We start from the raw sequence: 19,644 nt of genomic DNA on the forward strand, positions 1-19,644 counted from the left end.
CATGATACACGCGGGAAACTGTTTAGCGTGAAAAACCCTGCAGCTTTGAGGTTCTTAATACAAACCAGTGTGCCTGGCACCTACTACCATACCTCATTCAAAGGCACTTCAATATTTGTGCCTTGCCCATTCACCCTCTGAATGGCACACATACATAATCCATGTCTCAATTGTTTCAATACTTTAAAATCCTTATTTAATCTGCCTCCTCCCCTTCATCTACACCACAGGAGGTTGGTGGCATCTTAATTGGTTTCCATTTGTTCAATGCCATTCCAATTTCTCCGTTCCAGCCATTATTATGAGCCATCCTTCCTTCTGCAGCCTCCACTGATCTACACTGATATACTGTAAGTGGATTTAAAAAGTGACATCAATAAGGGATCATAACTTTCACCTGGATTCACCTGGTCAGTGTAAGCCATGGAAAGAGCATGTTTTGTATACTCAGTGTATACAAAACACTGAAAACCACGTTTTTGGCTGCATTGGGCCTTTAACTGAATCCATTGAATATATATATATATATATATCATTGTTCTCTGTCTAGAGATGCTTAGCATTGTGGTAAAATGGCTGAAAATAGGGACTGGGAAGGTTGTTTTGTTTTGCAGATGTCGGCTGTTGTTCCCAATGAAAATGCATTAAAACAGCCATCTTTCAGAATAAACTGGTGCCATGACAACCGGCGCTTCCAAACCCTCTTGACATCACCACTGAATGAAAGACTGCCCTCACGCGCTTCACCTGCTCACTCTGAAGGAGGTCCTCTCCCATTCAACCCAAATGAAGTGTCATATTGCCTACTGTCCAAAAGCACAATCATGCTCCCGGGTTTCTACAAATCGAGAGTGTTTATAAGGCCATCAGATAATAGAATATACATTAAAACATCCTCTCCCAAGGACAGTTTCAATGAGTCCTAATTTGATGAGTCCAATATGGTTGCTGTTGCATCTTTACGCTTACCAAGATGACCTATGAGACATGGAATACTTTTCTACACTTAGAAAAAAAGGTGCTATTTATAATCAAAAAGGGTTATTTGGCTGTCCTCATAGAAGGACACTTTGAAGAACCCCTTTTGGTTCTAGGTAGAACCCTCTGTGGAAAGGGTTCTACATGGAACCCAAAGGAGTTCTACTTGGAACCAAAAAGGGGTCTCCTATGGGGACAGCCACAGAACCCTTTTGGGACCCTTTTTTCTAAGAGATGTTTTTCTAGTCCTGTGTTGAAGAAGAGTTGCTGAGAGGCTGCAGACTGATAATAATCTAATAGTCAAAGTGTTTTCACCTACCTCCGGATCATTGTGATACCTTGGCATCACTATTTAATCATTTTATTGGGGTTTCCTTTAGATGGAGTCACATTACACACCAGACAGAACAGCACTACAACAGTGGCATGGTCATATTTCCCTTTCCTTGTTTCCAGGTTCCTATGCAGGTGCTGTGATTGCCATGCCTTTAGCAGGAGTCCTGGTTCAGTTTGTTGGATGGCCCTCGGTCTTCTATATCTATGGTAAGATCCAAAAACTCAATATAAAGGCAAATTGTTAAATTGAATAGCTGTGATTTACAATTATTTCATACAGGTATGCAGAACAAGAATTTCATATTGAGTTTTGGTAGGAACAATCTTTGACCATTCACCTAAATTCAGATACTCCAGATTGCTGACATTACCAAAGATAGTAATCTTTGTAAGACAGGGAGATGTCTATGATCCAACTAGCGATAGGGGGACAACTGTCAAATTACTTATAGTACATGACTTCAGCATTCACAAGACCAGGCCTAACTATGAAAAGTGGGTGGGTGATTCCCATTTGAGCAGCATTCCATGTATTACACTAGGTGTCACTTGTCAGTTTTACACCAGTCTCAGGTTGTTCTCTGTTTTGCTTCATCAGTTTTGTCCATTTGATCTAAACTGTTATTTGATTAAGATATATGCACAATCTCATAAGACTTTGTGCCTGCTGCATTTCAATATCACTTCTGTAGCTCTGTTGTGATCTAATCATATGATTAATTGACTGAAATTAATGTTTTCCTGTCTGGGATTGCTACCTAATTAATCTTTCATTTTGTTTGAATAATAAAAAATAATTGAGGTCTAGAATAGGTCAAGGCCCAGTTCTAATTAGTTTGCCATATTTTTTTATTTCACCTTTATTTAACCAGGTAGGCTAGTCGAGAACAAGTTCTCATTTGCAACTGTGACCTGGCCAAGATTAAGCATAGCAATTAGACACATACAACAACACAGAGTTACACATGGAATAAACAAAACATACAGTCAATAATAGAGTAGATAAAAGAAAACAAAAAGCATATATACAGTGAGTGCAAATGAGGTAAGATAAGGGAGTTAAGGCAATAAATAGGCCATGGTGGCGAAGTAATAGCAATATAGCATTAAAAACACTGGAATGGTAGATGTGCACAAGATGAAAGTACAAGTAGAGATACTGGGGTGCAAAGGAGCAAGATAAATAAATCAATGCAGTATGGGGATGAGGTAGATTGATGGGCTGTTTACAGATGGGCTATGTACAGGTGCAGTGATCTGTGAGCTGCTCTGACAGCTGGTGCTTAAAGCTAGTGAGGGAGATATGTGTCTCCAGCTTCAGTGATTTTTGCAGTTCGTTCCAGTCATTGGCAGCAGAGAACTGGAAGGAAAGACGACCAAAGGAGGAATTGGCTTTGGGGGTGACCAGTGAGATATACCTGCTGGAGCGCGTGCTACGAGTGGGTGCTGCTATGGTGACCAGTGAGCTGAGATAAGGCGGGGCTTTACCTAGCAGAGACTTGTAGATAACCTGTAGCCAGTGGGTTTGGCGATGAGTATGAAGCGAGGGCCAACCAATGAGAGCGTACAGGTCGCAATGGTGGGTAGTATATGGGGCTGTGGTGACAAAACGGATGGCAATGTGATAGACTGCATCCAATTTGTTGAGTAGAGTGTTGGAGGCTATTTTATAGATGACATCGCCGAAGTCGAGGATCGGTTAGATGGTCAGTTTTAAGAGGGTATGTTTGGCAGCATGAGTGAAGGATGCTTTGTTGCGATATAGGAAGCTGGTTCTAGATTTAATTTTGGATTGGAGATGCTTAATGTGAGTCTGGAAGGAGAGTTCACAGTCTAACCAGACACCTAGGTATTTGTAGTTGTCCACATATTCTAAGTCAGAGCCGTCCAGAGTAGTGATGCTGGAAGGGTGGGCAGTGATCGATTGAATAGCATGCATTTAGTTTTACTTGCATTTAATATTAGTTAGAGGCCACAGAAGGAGAGTTGTATGGCATTGAAGCTCATCTGGAAGTTAGTTAACGCAGTGTCCAAAGAGGGGCCAGAAGTATACAGAATGGTGTCGTCTGCGTAGAGGTGGATCAGAGAATCACAAGTAGTTGGTAAACCAGGCGAGGCAATCATTTGAGAAACCAAGGCTGTTTAGTCTGCCGATAAGAATGTGGTGATTGAGTCGAAAGCCTTGGCCAGGTCAATGAATACGGCTGCACAGTAATGTCTCTTATCGATGGCGGTTATGATATCGTTTAGGACCTTGAGCGTGGCTGAGGTGCCCCCACGACCAGCTCTGAATCCTGATTGCATGGCAGAGAAGGTACGGTGGGATTCGAAATGGTCGGTAATCTGTTTGTTAACTTGGCTTTCGAAGACATTAGAAAGAAAGGGTAGGATAGATATAGGTCTGTAGCAGTTTGGGTCTAGAGTGTCACCCCCTTTGAAGAGGGGGATGACTGTGGCAGCTTTACAATCTTTGGGAATCTCAGAAGATACGAAAGAGAGGTTGAACAGGTTAGCAATGGGGGTTGCAAAAATTTTGGCAGATAATTTTAGAAAGAGAGGGTCCAGATTGTCTAGCCCGGCTGATTTGTAGGGGTCCAGATTTTGCAGCTCTTTCAGAACATCAGCTATCGGGATTTGGGTGAAGGAAAATGGTGGGGGCTTTGGCGGGTTGCTGTGGAGGGTGCCGGGCAGTTGACCGGGGTAGGGGTAGCCAGGTGGAAAGCATGGCCAGCCATAGAGAAATGCTTATTGAAATTCTCAATTATATTGGATTTATCGGTGGTAACAGTGTTTCCTAGCCTCAGAGCAGTGGGCAGCTGGGAGGAGGTGCTCTTATTCTCCATGGACTTTACAGTGTCCCACAACTTTTTTGAGTTTGTACTACAGGATGCAAATTTCTGTTTGAAAAAGCTAGCCTTGGCTTTCCTAACTGCTTTTGTATATTTATTCCTAACTCACCTGGAAAGTTGCATATCACAGGGGCTATTCGATGCTAATGCAGAATGCCACAGGATGTTTTTGTGCTGGTCAAGGGCAGACAGGTCTGGAGTGAACCAAGGACTATATCTATTCTTAGTTCTAATTTTTTTGAATGGGGCATGCTTTATTTAAGATGGTGAAGAAGGCACTTTTAAAGAATAACAAGGCATCCTCTACTGATGGTATGAGGTCAATGTCATTCCAGGATACCCCGGCCAGGTCGATTAGAAAGGCCTGCTCGCAGAAGTGTTTTAGGGAGCGTTTGACAGTGATGACGGGTGGTCGTTTGATTGCAGACCCATTTTGGATGCAGGCAATGAGGCAGTGATTGCTGAGATCTTGATTGAAAACAGCAGAGGTGTATTTGGAGGGCGAGTTAGTTAGGATGATATCTATGAGGGTGCCCATGTTTACGGATTTGGTGTATCACTTACATAGAGATGGATAGAGGGCACACTTGTCACGAAGCCTGTGTAGCATGGGCAACGCCACTGAAGGCTTTCGTCATTTTAAAGTTGTCAACTGTGTGGGACTTCCTATGGGTTAAAGGGATCATCCACCCCAAACCACTAATTCCTATGATTAACAGTGTTAAATAACACTAATGTGTGAAAACAATATTTTGTGAACAAATGTTTCATTGTGTCGTTATAACAAGCTTGTGAAATATGTGAAAATTGTTTTTGGAAATCTGTTGCAGCTGGGTAGCTAGCTAGGTATAAAACAAAGCTATACACAATAATACCAAGTCATTCTCAGCATGTGAAGTAGCTAGCGACCTGTAAAATCAGCACAAAAAATGCTAAATCAATTTAGGAGTCTATCTCACTGAGTCCAACTTGCAGTTCGTCTCTGACCAGAGCGAGAGCAGAGTACGTTTCTTTCCCGCAGAGATACTTTGAAGGAGATGGGAAACTACATTAGAATCGTATTTGCCAATTGTGTACATTGCCCATGCGTCGTCAATGGGCCGCACAATGCATTCTGAGCGATTCTGGGACAAGGAAAGCTCTCCTTCAAGGAGTGAATGGGAATCAATTGGGTGCTAGCTCAAAAACTGAACATTAGCATGTATTTCGTGAACAAGAAGTACAGCATTGCAAATATTTTCCATGAATTGAGATAATTAACTTGTTCTCTGTAATATCATACAGCTTTGGAATCGTGACATTACGTACCTTCGAGGAAAATAGGCAGGTTTCTCGACTCATACCCTGACTTTTAGAAGGGATTGTGTGACGATTAGTTTAACAGCCGCGTGACGCAGCATGACAACATGAATGTGATGGGTCGACAGTCAGTACGGTGGGACGTTTCTCCATTCATTGTCCAATAGGATTCCCCTCTCCTTTCTGTAACATCTCTGTTTCCACACAGACATAGAGCGCAAAGCGACATATGGTACAGTACTTGAAGGAGAATGGGAGTTGAATAATTTGGTACACCGTTTAAATTGAGCACATCTATGCAATATAACGGATGGATGTGTTCTACACAAGTATGCCTATACCATATATTGGCTAATTTGGCGATATGGAGTGCAGGTAACTGTTTTAAAAGTGTTATGAAATGTATTATCCCTCATCTCCAGTGATGAGAATGATGTAGCTATGACGTGTATCTACACAATTTCCAGATTTTTACAGATAGACCACTTAGAAGTTAAATCATGGGGAATTTTTATATTTTACCCACTGATAGAACATAGGCCTTCACCAAATTTACAGGACTTTCAGGATTTCTATTTCTGGTGGGGTGGATAAGGAGGGATCATATAATTCCATTCATGTCAGCAGGAGAGATGAGCCAATGACTATGCTTTTTAGTTCAGGACTGTGCTTTTTAGTCCAGGACTGTGCTTTTTAGTCCAGGACTGTGCTTTTTAGTCCAGGACTACTAGTCCAGGCTATTTTTAGTCCAGGACTATGACTATGCTTTTTAGTCCAGGACTATGCTTTTTAGTCCAGGACTATGCTTTTTAGTCCAGGACTATGCTTTTTAGTCCAGGACTATGCTTTTTAGTCCAGGACTATGCTTTTTAGTCCAGGACTATGCTTTTTAGTCCAGGACTATGCTTTTTAGTCCAGGACTATGCTTTTTAGTTCAGGACTATGATTAGACAGTGCCCAGGAAACCGCCCATAAATGCTTCACATTTACAATATGAAAAATCATCTGTAAATCTGTTGAAAACAGACTGTAGCTCCCTCCAGTAAACACGAGCACAACCGTTCCTTGATTTTAACTGTCGGCTTTATTCTGTAGTTTTAGTCACAATTATCACCTTCCGTGAGAACTATAAAGTAAATAAAAATACAGTTAAGCACACTCTTACAACCTTGTCTTACGAGTGACTTAGCTTGGTATAACTCTGAAGTGCTTACCAACATAAACAGTTTAGCGCTATAACTGTATCAAATTAAAAATATGAATAAAGGAAAAATACCTAATTGGCTGCTTATTACAGAAGTGAGGAAATCAAATGTTTCATACTTACTATTCCTGGCATGAATTCACTCTTCATCCTTAATTATTATAACGTTACCATCCTAACATACACACTTCAACCTTTACGAACTACACCCGAAGACATGAAAATTTAGCTAACAAAGCACGGGATTGCCTTCACCCCAAAGGTGTGTTGCTAAGATAATGATTCAAACAAAAAACAACGACATAGACTTACAGATTAATTGTCAGTTACACAGACTATTTTTTGTTAGATCCATTTCACGATATGAGAATTGATGATAACCTGTATTTTTTATTTATATGCATTCAGGTGTATTTGGGATTATATGGTACATCTTCTGGCTCCTGCTTGCCTATGGGAGCCCAGCCGCCCACCCCACTATAAGTGATGAGGAGAGAATCTACATAGAGACCACCATTGGCGTGGGTGTCAAAATATTGAGCGCCACTGAGGTATGCCTCTGCTCGATCTGGCTGCGGTCAGATGCATTAGTATAGTGTATCATACACTGAAAAATATATATAAATACCACATGTAAAGTGTTGTTCCCATATTTCATGAGCTGAAATAAAAGATCCGCTAAATTTTCCAAATGCAAAAAAGCTCATTTATCTCAAATTCCGTCACATATTTGTTTACATTATTGTTATTGAGCATTTCTAATTTGCCAAGATAATCCATCCACCTCACAGGTGTGGCATACCTAGAAGCTGATGAAACAACATGATCAATACACAGGTGCACCTTGTGCTGGGGACAATAAAAGGCCACTCTGAAATGTGCAGTTTGTCACACAACACAATGTCACAGATGTCTCAAGTTTTGAGGAAGCATGCAATTGGCATGCTGACTGCAGGAAAGTCCACCAGAGCTGTTGCCAGATAATTGAATTTACATTTTTCTAAAAATAGAAAAATGTAAATTCATTTTAGCAGTACGTCCAACCGGCCTCATAACCGCAGATCACATGTATGACGTGATGTGTACGAGTGGTTTGCTGATGGCAATGTTGTGAACAGAGTGCCCCATGGTGGCAGTGGGGTTATGGTATGGGCAGACATAAGCTATGGACAACAGACATGATTGCATTTTAGCAATGGCAATTTGAATGCACAGAGATACGAGATCCCGTGATGAGATCCTGAGGCCCATTGTCGTGACATTCATCTGCCGCCATCACCTCATCTTTCAGCATGATAATGCAATGCCCCATGTTGCAAGGATCTGTACACAATTCCTGGAAGCTGAAAATGTCCCAGTTCCTCCAATGGCCTGCATATTCACCAGACATTTCACCCATTGATCATGTTTGGTATGCTCTAGATTGAGGTGTACATCAGCGTGTTCCAGTTTCCTCCAATATCCAGCAACTTCGCACAGCCATTGAAGAGTAGTGGGACAATATTCCACAGGCCACAATCAACAGCCTAAACAATTCTATGAGAAGGAGATGTGTTGCGCTGCATGAGGCAAATGGTGGTCACACCAGGTACTGACTGGTTTTCTGACCTACGCTCCTAGTTTTTTTTAAGGTATCTGTGACCAACAGATAATGTACAAATTTGTATTCCCAGTCATGTGAAATCCATAGAGTAGATCCTAATTAATTAATTTAAATAGATTGATATCCTTATATGAATTGTAACTCAGTAACGTCTTTGAAATTGTTGCATGTTGATATTTTTGTTCAGTATAGATATAAGATTTATATTATTTCAAATATTCTGTTCTTGTAAGTACTGTACTTAGAGAAGTTTTATGACACCCATATAAGATATTATCAAGCTTGACAAATGAAAACATAAATGGAGACATAAGCAGGTTTAACAACAGTAATGCACAGCCTACCCATTTGAGTGCAGTTGACCGTTGAAATTGGTGACAAATGAAAACATAACCCTATACATAACCCAGGTTGACCCCTGAAATTGACCCATGAAATTGAGCCATGAGTCAGTGAGATCAGGTCCCTCTTCTCTGGCCCACCACAGAAATTCAAGACTCCATGGCGCCGTTTCTTCACCTCCATGCCTGTCTATGCCATCATCGTGGCTAACTTCTGCCGTAGCTGGACCTTCTATCTGCTCCTCATCAGCCAGCCAGCCTACTTTGAGGAGGTGTTTGGCTTCTCCATCGGCAAGGTTGGTTTCACAGTCACTCTGTGTGGTAAAGATCTAAGTCTCTATGCAATTTGTTATCCATGAAAAATGAGACCACAATCAGGAGCGAATTGGACATAATGGCAATCCATGTGCCTGTTTTTTTTGTTGCTTTATTGTTGCGTCTCTCTGTTAAAACCTGTTGAGTGTAGGGGGCAGTATTTAGATTTTTGGATGAAAAACGTACCCAAATTTAACTGCCTATTTCTCAGGCCCAGAATCTAGAATATGCATATAATTGTCAGATTATGATGGAAAACACTCTAAAGTTTCCAAAACTGTCAAAATATTGTCTGTGAGTATAACAGAACTGATATTGCAGGCGAAAACCTGAGGAAAATTCTACCAGGAAGTGGCCTCTATTTTGAAAGCTCCATGTTCCATTGAATGCCTTCCCTCCACTTAAAGGGATATCAACCAGATTAATTTTACTATGGCTTCCCCATGTTGTGAACAGTCTTTAGACATAGTTTCAGGCTTTTATTTTGAAAAATGAGCGAAAAGATCACATCGCGTCAGTGTATATAGCTGGGTGTCCCCAGAGTTTTGCTTGCGCAACAGCTTGGAGCAGCCATTGTCTCTCTCTCCTATTAAAGAAGCTAAAGTCCCAGTTGATATATTATCGATTATATATTGAAAAAACAACCTGAGGATTGATTATAAAAAACGTTTGACTTGTTTCTGTTTTTTATTTATTTATTTTTATTTCACCATTATTTAACCAGGTAGGCTAGTTGAGAACAGGTTCTCATTTGCAACTGCGACCTGGCCAAGATAAAGCATAGCAGTATGAACAGACAACACAGAGTTACACATGGAGTAAACAATTAACAAGTCAATAACACAGAGAAAAAAAAGGGGAGTCTAAATACAATGTGTGCAAAAGGCATGAGGAGGTAGGCGAATAATTACAATATTGCAGATTAACACTGGAGTGATAAATGATCATGTACAGGTAGAGATATTGGTGTGCAAAAGAGCAGAAAAGTAAATAAATAAAAACTGTGGGGATGAGGTAGGTGAAAATGGGTGTGCTATTTACCAATAGATTATGTACAGCTGCAGCGATCGGTTAGCTGCTCAGCTAGCTGATGTTTGAAGTTGGTGAGGGAGATAAAAGTCTCCAACTTCAGCGATTTTTGCAATTTGTTCCAGTCACAGGCAGCAGAGTACTGGAACGAAAGGCGGCCGAATGAGGTGTTGGCTTTAGGGATGATCAATGAGATACACCTGCTGGAGCGCATGCTACGGATGGGTGTTGCCATCGTGACCAGTGAGCTGAGATAAGGCGGAGCTTTGCCTAGCATGGCCTTGTAGACGACCTGAAGCCAGTGGAACTGGCGACGAATATGTAGCGAGGGCCAGCCGACTAGAGCATACAAGTTGCAGTGGTGGGTAGTATAAGGTGCTTTAGTGACAAAACGGATGGCACTGTGAAAAACTGCATCCAGTTTGCTGAGTAGAGTGTTGGAAGCAATTTTGTAGATGACGTCGCCGAAGTTGAGGATCGGGAGGATAGTCAGTTTTACTAGGGTAAGCTTGGCAGCGTGAGTGAAGGAGGCTTTGTTGCGGAATAGAAAGCCGATTCTTGATTTGATTTTCGAATGGAGATGTTTGATATGGGTCTGGAAGGAGAGTTTGCAGTCTAGCCAGACACCTAGGTACTTATAGGTGTCCACATATTCAAGGTCGGAACCATCCAGTGTGGTGATGCTAGTCGGGCATGCGGGTGCAGGCAGCGATCGGTTGAAAAGCATGCATTTGGTTTTACTAGCATTTAAGAGCAGTTGGAAGCACGGAAGCAGCACGGAAGGAGTGTTGTATGGCATTGAAGCTCGATTGGAGGTTAGATAGCACAGTGTCCAATGACGGGCCGAAAGTGTATACAATGGTGTCGTCTGCGTAGAGGTGGATCAGGGAAACGCCCGCAGCAAGAGCAACATCATTGATATATACAGAGAAAAGAGTCGGCCCGAGAATTGAACCCTGTGGCACCCCCATAGAGACTGCCAGAGGACCGGACAACATGCCCTCCGATTTGACACACTGAACTCTGTCTGCAAAGTAATTGGTGAACCAGGCAAGGCAGTCATCCGAAAAACCGAGGCTACTGAGTCTGCCGATAAGAATATGGTGATTGACAGAGTCGAAAGCCTTGGCAAGGTCGATGAAGACGGCTGCACAGTACTGTCTTTTATCGATGGCGGTTATGATGTCGTTTAGTACCTTGAGTGTGGCTGAGGTGCACCCGTGACCGGCTCGGAAACCAGATTGCATAGCGGAGAAGGTACGGTGGGATTCGAGATGGTCAGTGACCTGTTTATTGACTTGGCTTTCGAAGACCTTAGATAGGCAGGGCAGGATGGATATAGGTCTGTAACAGTTTGGGTCCAGGGTGTCTCCCCCTTTGAAGAGGGGGATGACTGCGGCAGCTTTCCAATCCTTGGGGATCTCAGACGATATGAAAGAGAGGTTGAACAGGCTGGTAATAGGGGTTGCGACAATGACGGCGGATAGTTTCAGAAATAGAGGGTCCAGATTGTCAAGCCCAGCTGATTTATACGGGTCCAGGTTTTGCAGCTCTTTCAGAACATCTGCTATCTGGATTTGGGTAAAGGAGAACCTGGAGAGGCTTGGGCCGGAGCTGTTGGCCGAGGTAGGAGTAGCCAGGCGGAAGGCATGGCCAGCCGTTGAGAAATGCTTGTTGAAGTTTTCGATAATTATGGATTTGTCGGTGGTGACCGTGTTCCCTAGCCTCAGTGCAGTGGGCAGCTGGGAGGAGGTGCTCTTGTTCTCCATGGACTTCAGTGTCCCAGAACTTTTTGGAGTTGGAGCTACAGGATGCAAACTTCTGCCTGAAGAAGCTGGCCTTAGCTTTCCTGACTGACTGCGTGTATTGGTTCCTGACTTCCCTGAACAGTTGCATATCGCGGGGACTGTTCGATGCTATTGCAGTCCGCCACAGGATGTTTTTGTGCTGGTCGAGGGCAGTCAGGTCTGGAGTGAACCAAGGGCTGAATCTGTTCTTAGTTCTGCATTTTTTGAACGGAGCATGCTTATCTAAAATGGTGAGGAAGTTACTCTTAAAGAATGACCAGGCATCCTCAACTGCCGGGATGAGGTCAATGTCCTTCCAGGATACCCGGGCCAGGTCGATTAGAAAGGCCTGCTCACAGAAGTGTTTTAGGGAGCGTTTGACAGTGATGAGGGGTGGTCGTTAGACTGCGGCAACGTAGCGGATACAGGCAATGAGGCAGTGGTCGCTGAGATCCTGGTTGAAGACAGCGGAGGTGTATTTGGAGGGCCAGTTGGTCAGGATGACGTCTATGAGGGTGCCCTTGCTTACAGAGTTAGGGTTGTACCTGGTGGGTTCCTTGATGATTTGTGTGAGATTGAGGGCATCTAGCTTAGATTGTAGGACTGCCGGGGTGTTAAGCATATCCCAGTTTAGGTCACCTAACAGAACAAACTCTGAAGCTAGATGGGGGGCAATCAATTCACAAATGGTGTCCAGGGCACAGCTGGGAGCTGAGGGGGGTCGGTAGCAGGCGGCAACAGTGAGATACTTATTTCTGGAGAGAGTAATTTTCAGAATTAGTAGTTCGAACTGTTTGGGTATGGACCTGGAAAGTATGACATTACTTTGCAGGCTATCTCTGCAGTAGACTGCAACTCCTCCCCCTTTAGCAGTTCTATCTTGACGGAAGATGTTATAGTTGGGTATGGAAATCTCTGAATTTTTGGTGGCCTTCCTGAGCCAGGATTCAGACACGGCAAGGACATCAGGGTTAGCAGAGTGTGCTAAAGCAGTGAGTAAAACAAACTTAGGGAGGAGGCTTCTGATGTTGACATGCATGAAACCAAGGCTTTTTCGATCACAGAAGTCAACAAATGAGGGTGCCTTGGGACATGCAGGGCCTGGGTTTACCTCCACATCACCCGCGGAACAGAGAAGGAGTAGTATGAGGGTGCGGCTAAGGGCTATCAAAACTGGTCGCCTAGAGCGTTGGGGACAGAGAATTAGAGGAGCAGGTTTCTGGGCATGGTAGAATATATTCAGGGCATAATGCGCAGACAGGGGTATGGTGGGGTGCGGGTAAGCCCAGGCACTGGGTGATGATGAAAGAGGTTTTATCTCTGGACATGCTGGTTGTAATGGGTGAGGTCACCGCATATGTGGGAGGTGGGACAAAGGAGGTATCAGGGGTATGAGGAGTGGGACTAGGGGCTCCATAGTGAACTAAAACAATGATAACTAACCTGAGCAACAGTATACAAGGCATATTGACATTTGAGAGAGACATACAGCGAGGCATACAGTAATCACAGGTGTTGAATTGGGAAAGCTAGCTAAAACAGTGGGTGAGAAAACAGCTAATCAGCTAGCATAACAACAGCAGGTAAAATGGCATTGACTAGGCAACGGGGCCGACAGATAAAACAAACAAGCAGAATGGAGTACCGTGATTAATGGACAGTCCAGCGTGCATCAGCTATATAGCCAAGTGATCAGAGTCCAGGGGCAGCAGTGGATGGGTCAGGGGGGCTGGACTGGCGAGTGTTATCCAGGTAAAAAAAAATAACAATGACTAAGTAGCTTGTAGCTAGCTGGTTAGCTTCTGGAGGTTCTTGAGTGTGTTCTAAAAATAAAGATAATAGCGATTCCGTATCACATTGGGTGAGGCAGGTTTCCGGAAGGTATAAACATTTTTTTTTAATCGGGAAGAGATAGAAAGTACATATGGGCCACTGCGTTTTTGGGACGCGGCGATGCAGACGGTTAGCAGGCCTGTGCTAACAAGCTAACAGATTAGCAGGCCGGGGTAAACAAGGTAGTAGTTAGCGGACCTGGGCTAAACAAGCTAAACAAGCTAGCAGTTAGCATGCAGAGTTAGCAAGCGAGGAGATAGCGAGGGCTAGAGAGTTAGCCTTTGGAGGACGTTGCGATGGGGTGAGTCTGTTTATTCCTCTTCATGCGGTGACATCCATAGACCGGTCGTAGGTCCAGGTATTGTAGCCCAGGAGTATGCTAGGAGCTCTGGCCGGGCTAGCTTCAAGCTACGTGGGTGGAAACGCTAGCCAGGAGTAATCAACCAGGGTTGCTGTTTAGCTCGAAAGCTAGTTGTGAAGATCCAGCTGAAGAATGCTCCGTTTGTGGTGGGAATCCGGGGGTAAAAAATTAAATAGGTCCGTTATGCTCTGGTTAGCGTCGCGTTGTTCGAACTGGCGAGAGCTTTCCGAGCTAAAGGTTAGCTGAAGACCGCTAGCATAGCTGGCTAGCTTCAGTTGAAGGGTTCCGGTTTCGAAGTAAATATAAATACTTTAGGAAAAGTAGCTACATTGGCGGGTTGCAGAAGAGTATTAGGTTTAGCAAAATGTTTTTAAAGATATGCGAAGAAAAAAATATCTAAAATATCTAAAACGAAAAAGAGACCATATTTACAGAGAGACGATACGACAGGACGAGTTACTGCTACGCCATCTTGGAACTTCAGATGTTCAGATGTTTTCAATGAGGAGACTCTCAGTTAGATAGCAAATGTTCAGTTTTTACAAAAATATTATTTGTGTAGACAAATCGCTCCGTTTTGTTTGGCTACGAAAAAAACCTGTATCCAGGAGTGTAAATTCTCTAGGCAAGCTCATTAGCATAATGCAACGTTAACTATTCATGAAAATCGCAAATATTTGCTCTCAAGCTTAGCCTTTTGTTAACTTCTTGCGTCGAGCCATCCCGGATCCGGGATCGTGACTACAGCCACAAGCCCATTACCATAACGCAACGTTAACTATTCATGAAAATCGCAAATTAAATGAAATCAATATGCTAGCTCTCAAGCTTAGCCTTTTGTTAACAACACTGTCATCTCAGATTTTCAAAATATGCTTCTCAACCATAGCAAAACAAGCATTTGTGTAACAGTATTGATAGCTAGTGTAGCATTTAGCGTTAGCATTCAGCAGGCAACATTTTCACAAAAACAAGAAAAGCATTCAAATAAAATCATTTACCTTTGAAGAACTTCGGATGTTTTCAATGAGGAGACTCTCAGTTAGATAGCAAATGTTCAGTTTTTACAAAAATATTATTTGTGTTGACAAATCGCTCCGTTTTCTTCATCACGTTTGGGTAAGAAAAAAAAGAAAAGAAAAATGAAGTCATTAAAACGCGAACTTTTTCCCACATTAACTCCATAATATCGACAGAAACATGGCAAACGATGTTTAGAATCAATCCTCAAGGTGTTTTTCACATATCTATCGATGATAAATCCTTCGTGGCAGTTGACTTTCTCTTCTGAAGAAATGGAACGCGCATGGACCTAGAGATTACGCAATAATTTCGACACAGGACACCGGGCGGACACCTGGTAAATGTAGTCTCTTATGGTCAATCTTCCAATGATATGCCTACAAATCCGTCACAATGCTGCAGACACCTTGGAGAAACGACAGAAAGGGCAGGCTCATTCCTGGCGCATTCACAGCCATATAAGGAGACATTGAAACACAGCGCCTTCAGAATCTGGGGCATTTCCTGTATGAAACTTCATCTTGGTTTTGCCTGTAGCATTAGTTCTGGGGCACTCACAGATAATATATTTGCAGTATTGGAAACGTCAGAGTTTTTTCTTTCCAAAGCTGTCAATTACATGCATAGTCGAGCATCTTTTCGTGACAAAATATCTTGTTTAAAACGGGAACGTTTTTTAGCCAAAAATTAAAAGAGCGCCCCCTATCTCGAAGAAGTTAAAATCCCTAGCTACAATAAATGCATACTCGGGAGATGTGGTTTCCAGTTCACCTAGAGTCGAATGAAGTTCTTTCAGGGCCATCGAGGTGTCTGCTTGGGGGGGATATACACGGCTGTGATAATAATCAAAGAGAATTATCTTGGTAGATAATGCACAAGGAGTGCACATTTAGTTTTTTGAGTTAGCATTACACATAAAAATAATCAACTAATCCTCTAGCATGATGCTCTTACCATTATTTCTGGGTGTTGTCTTGTTCCTCCTCACAGGTGGGGCTCCTGTCTGCTGTGCCTCACATGGTGATGACCATCGTAGTGCCCATCGGTGGCCAGCTAGCCGACTATCTACGCAGTCGTAAAATCATGTCAACTACAAACGTCCGGAAAATCATGAACTGCGGAGGTATAGTACCTAGGACAGAATGACTTAATTTCCCTTACATTGTACTTAGGTAGGGCATAAAACTAGCACTGATACAACGTGACTCCATACTTTTTTATAACAATTATAGTATTTCCTTCTCCTAATGTTGTCATTTTGAAAACATTTATGGAATATTATCTCTGACTCCAGCTGAAAACAAAATTGAGACTTCCTTGGAATGTTAACTAACGCTGTAGGAATATTCACTGTTTGCTGGATATGGTACTGTATCAGGTCTGATAAAGCTAGTAAAGCATTGCATCCCAATCAGAATTTGGTAAGGTGGCCTTTGACCTTGCCCTGTGACCCCTGCAGGTTTTGGAATGGAGGCGACTCTGCTGCTGGTGGTGGGGTTCAGTCACACACGTGGGGTTGCCATATCCTTCCTGGTGCTAGCTGTGGGCTTCAGTGGCTTTGCCATCTCAGGTATAAAGCTTCAGTTCAGCACCATTTAAATGTATTTATAATGTATGAATGACGTATTCAGTCAAATCAAGTTCCAAACATCGTTATTTGTGTGTTTCTGTTGTAAAGTCCTGAGCCCATGAATAAATGCTGAGTATGGGGTTTTATCCTTCTCTTACTCTTACTTACAGGAGTAAGACAGATATTTAGGGTTTTTCCTCCAAAAGGTTTTTCCTTTTAGGGTTTTTCCTCCAAACATTACTGTTTGGCTAAATGGTTATTTATTCATTAAAATTGACATTTTTAAAACAAAATTTATAAGAGACAGCATCAATAGTGTATGGTATTCAATATCTAATAATAAATAATACATGGGATTCATGTAGCACTTTTCCCAAATATGCTTCTACAGTCGGGTAAACAATTTATTCTGATATATTGTACTTGTTATGGCATCCTCAGGGTTCAATGTAAACCACCTGGACATTGCTCCTCGCTATGCCAGTATCCTAATGGGCATCTCCAATGGTGTTGGCACACTGTCTGGAATGGTGTGCCCCCTTATTGTTGGAGCACTGACTAAACACAAGGTATTGTAACATTCAACATTACAGATACATTCTAACAGCTGGCAATGAGATGAGCAAAATTTGCAAGGATAAGACTTCAGCATCCATATTAGGAAGTCCCTCAGTTGTCAGACAAAACTCCCCCTAATGGACTTCCTAATATGGATATCGTATGTAAGTAACATGACTGGTGCACTAGGCTATGACATACTTATTTTACAATATTGTCATTCATATTAAATGTTACATCAAAAAGTTACAGTATGTGTGTGACAGTTTGGTCACTGACTCATGTCTGTCCCCTTCCCCGTAGACCCGTCTGGAGTGGCAGAACGTGTTTGTGATAGCCGCCATGGTGCACTACACAGGGGTCATCTTCTATGCTATCTTCGCCTCAGGCGACAAGCAGGAATGGGCAGAACAAGAGAGCACCAGTGAAGATAAGGTCGGTATTATCGATGAGGATGAGCTGGCCGAAGAGACAGAGCTCAACAGCGAGATTGCCATGGTACCCAAGAAAAGCTATGGAACCACAGAGAACTCATCGGGTCGCAAACAGGGCTGGAAGAAGAACAGAGGAGTCACCATGCAGGAGGATAAGGATGATGGGAACTCGCACCACGGGAATGGGAACTACCAGGAGCAGTTTCAGTGATGCACCCTAATAATCAGGGGCATTTACTGTATAGATTCTCCAAATATTTCCTGGAGTGTGCACTTGCACACTTTCTCGCATAGAAAACCTGAGGAAACCAGAGGAGGCTTAATGGAAGGAGCTATAGGAGGATGGGTTCATTGTAATGGCTGGAATGCAATGAATGGTACGAAGTCAAACATGTGGTTTCCATATATTTCATGTGTTTGATACCTTTCCATTTATTCCATTCCAACTCCTACAATGAACCCGACCTCCTATAGCTCCACCCACATGTCTCCTCTGGTGGAAACTTCCTCCAGTTATTGCTTACACCAATCCTATGCTTTTATATCCATGCCATGGGGTGTGCAAATGCCCACTTCTGGAAAAGGTTATAGAACCAAGACACAAAAGTATCTCTATTGATCCCCTATTCACTGTGCACTACTACTACAGGGAATAGGGTGGCACAGTCACTTGAGCAGCACTGCAGGACTTCCCCTTCACGTCAACGTCCAGTGAAGGAAGAAGAGTCAAATTCACGCAGCCCGGCAGAACTATCAGTGGTCATTCTTCTGAGAAGTTACAAAAGAATTTACAGCATCTATCATTTACCACAAACTGACCTTTTGTTGTTGTTTGGTCATTTGTGACGACCACCTCTATTCGGTCTTATGTTGCAAAATTTGAAATGGTGTTTTTTACATAGGTTAAAAGTGGAGCTACAAAATGGCACATCATACTCTGCCGTTGAGGAACAATGGGAAAGTCATTCTGCTTTGAAAGTCGAACAACTTCTAACCCCACTTTTGAGAAAATGGCCCTTTGTCTAAACCTATTCAGCATTGTTTACACCCTCTTAAGCCCCACCCATCTCTTTAAGGATTCACATGTGAGGACATGTGCTAAACAGAGTGAGTAAGGTAGTGTAGTAAACAACCAAAGATTTCAAGACTAAAAGTGGTGAAAGTAGTAGCCTACAATAAGGAAAAACACCAGGTAAAAATAGACTTTATCTAGTCCTTGGCCTATATCCTAATCTGACTTTGGTGCAGGTCATGTTGTTCTTCACATTACTGTCTATTGTAAACACACACTAGATCAAATCAAATCTAAGTTGATTTGTCACATGCACAGGATACAGAAGATGTAAATGGTTACTTGCGTATTTGCATAGTAGCAATATCAAAAAAAAAAATTGTCCTGTCACTTTTGTCTAGACATGTACACATGTTCATGAAATCCAATAGATGGCTGTAATCACCCCCAGTCACACCTGGCTAACTTGATGGTTCATGTAATCATCTGGCAAATTGGAGTATTTTGTTTAGACATGTGAACCATAAACTAAACCCATAGTACTAGTAATACAAAAGGATTGTCATAGCTACCTACCTACCATGCATGAAATACTGTAGTATGAATCTGCAGGTAGCCAAAGCTAACCAACTTGGTTAAATGTTAGCTAACTAGCTAACATTAGGCTATAACTAGCAATGCAAATGGTTTCTGAAATATTAATAATATTACTACACAGATCATACCGTAATGTTAGCTAGCGAGCCAGCGAGCTAACATTCACTAGCTAGCTAACAGTAGGCTTTAACTTGCAATGAAAACAGCTTTGACAAAATTAGAAACCTATAATATGTAGCTAGACTCTTACCTGTATACATGGATGAATGCTTCACGGCAGACTGGAACCCTTTTAACTAAGTAAGACGTACCGTGTCGTTTCTGTTTTGTTTGTACAGCTTGTTTGGCCTGCTGTGTCAAGTCACTCCGGTTTACACTGACTGTGTACAGAAAGTAGTCCATCACAACTTTTTTCCACTGATCTTTGTCAATAGGACCAGCTACATTCTGTGCAGCAATGCTGTTGAGAGCAGTAGCAAAACTTGTGCAGTTCTCCATGACTAATGTTATATATT

The 19,644-nt window shown here is 42.4% G+C and overlaps 1 protein-coding gene across 1 annotated transcript in view; it reads left to right on the forward strand.

The window, feature by feature from the left end:
* Positions 1-18,671, forward strand: part of slc17a8 (solute carrier family 17 member 8) — a 32,867-nt gene extending 14,196 nt beyond the window's left edge. The window contains exons 6-12 of the mRNA XM_046309151.1: positions 1,435-1,521; positions 7,075-7,217; positions 8,757-8,906; positions 15,949-16,081; positions 16,418-16,528; positions 16,970-17,097; positions 17,390-18,671. Of these exons, the coding sequence (XP_046165107.1) occupies positions 1,435-1,521; positions 7,075-7,217; positions 8,757-8,906; positions 15,949-16,081; positions 16,418-16,528; positions 16,970-17,097; positions 17,390-17,731 (1,094 nt within the window). The 3' untranslated portion in view covers positions 17,732-18,671. The remainder of the gene's footprint in view (positions 1-1,434; positions 1,522-7,074; positions 7,218-8,756; positions 8,907-15,948; positions 16,082-16,417; positions 16,529-16,969; positions 17,098-17,389) is intronic.
* Positions 18,672-19,644: the final 973 nt, after the last annotated feature.

This window comes from Oncorhynchus gorbuscha, linkage group LG01 (genome assembly GCF_021184085.1).
Source record: "Oncorhynchus gorbuscha isolate QuinsamMale2020 ecotype Even-year linkage group LG01, OgorEven_v1.0, whole genome shotgun sequence".
NCBI lineage: Eukaryota > Metazoa > Chordata > Actinopteri > Salmoniformes > Salmonidae > Oncorhynchus > Oncorhynchus gorbuscha.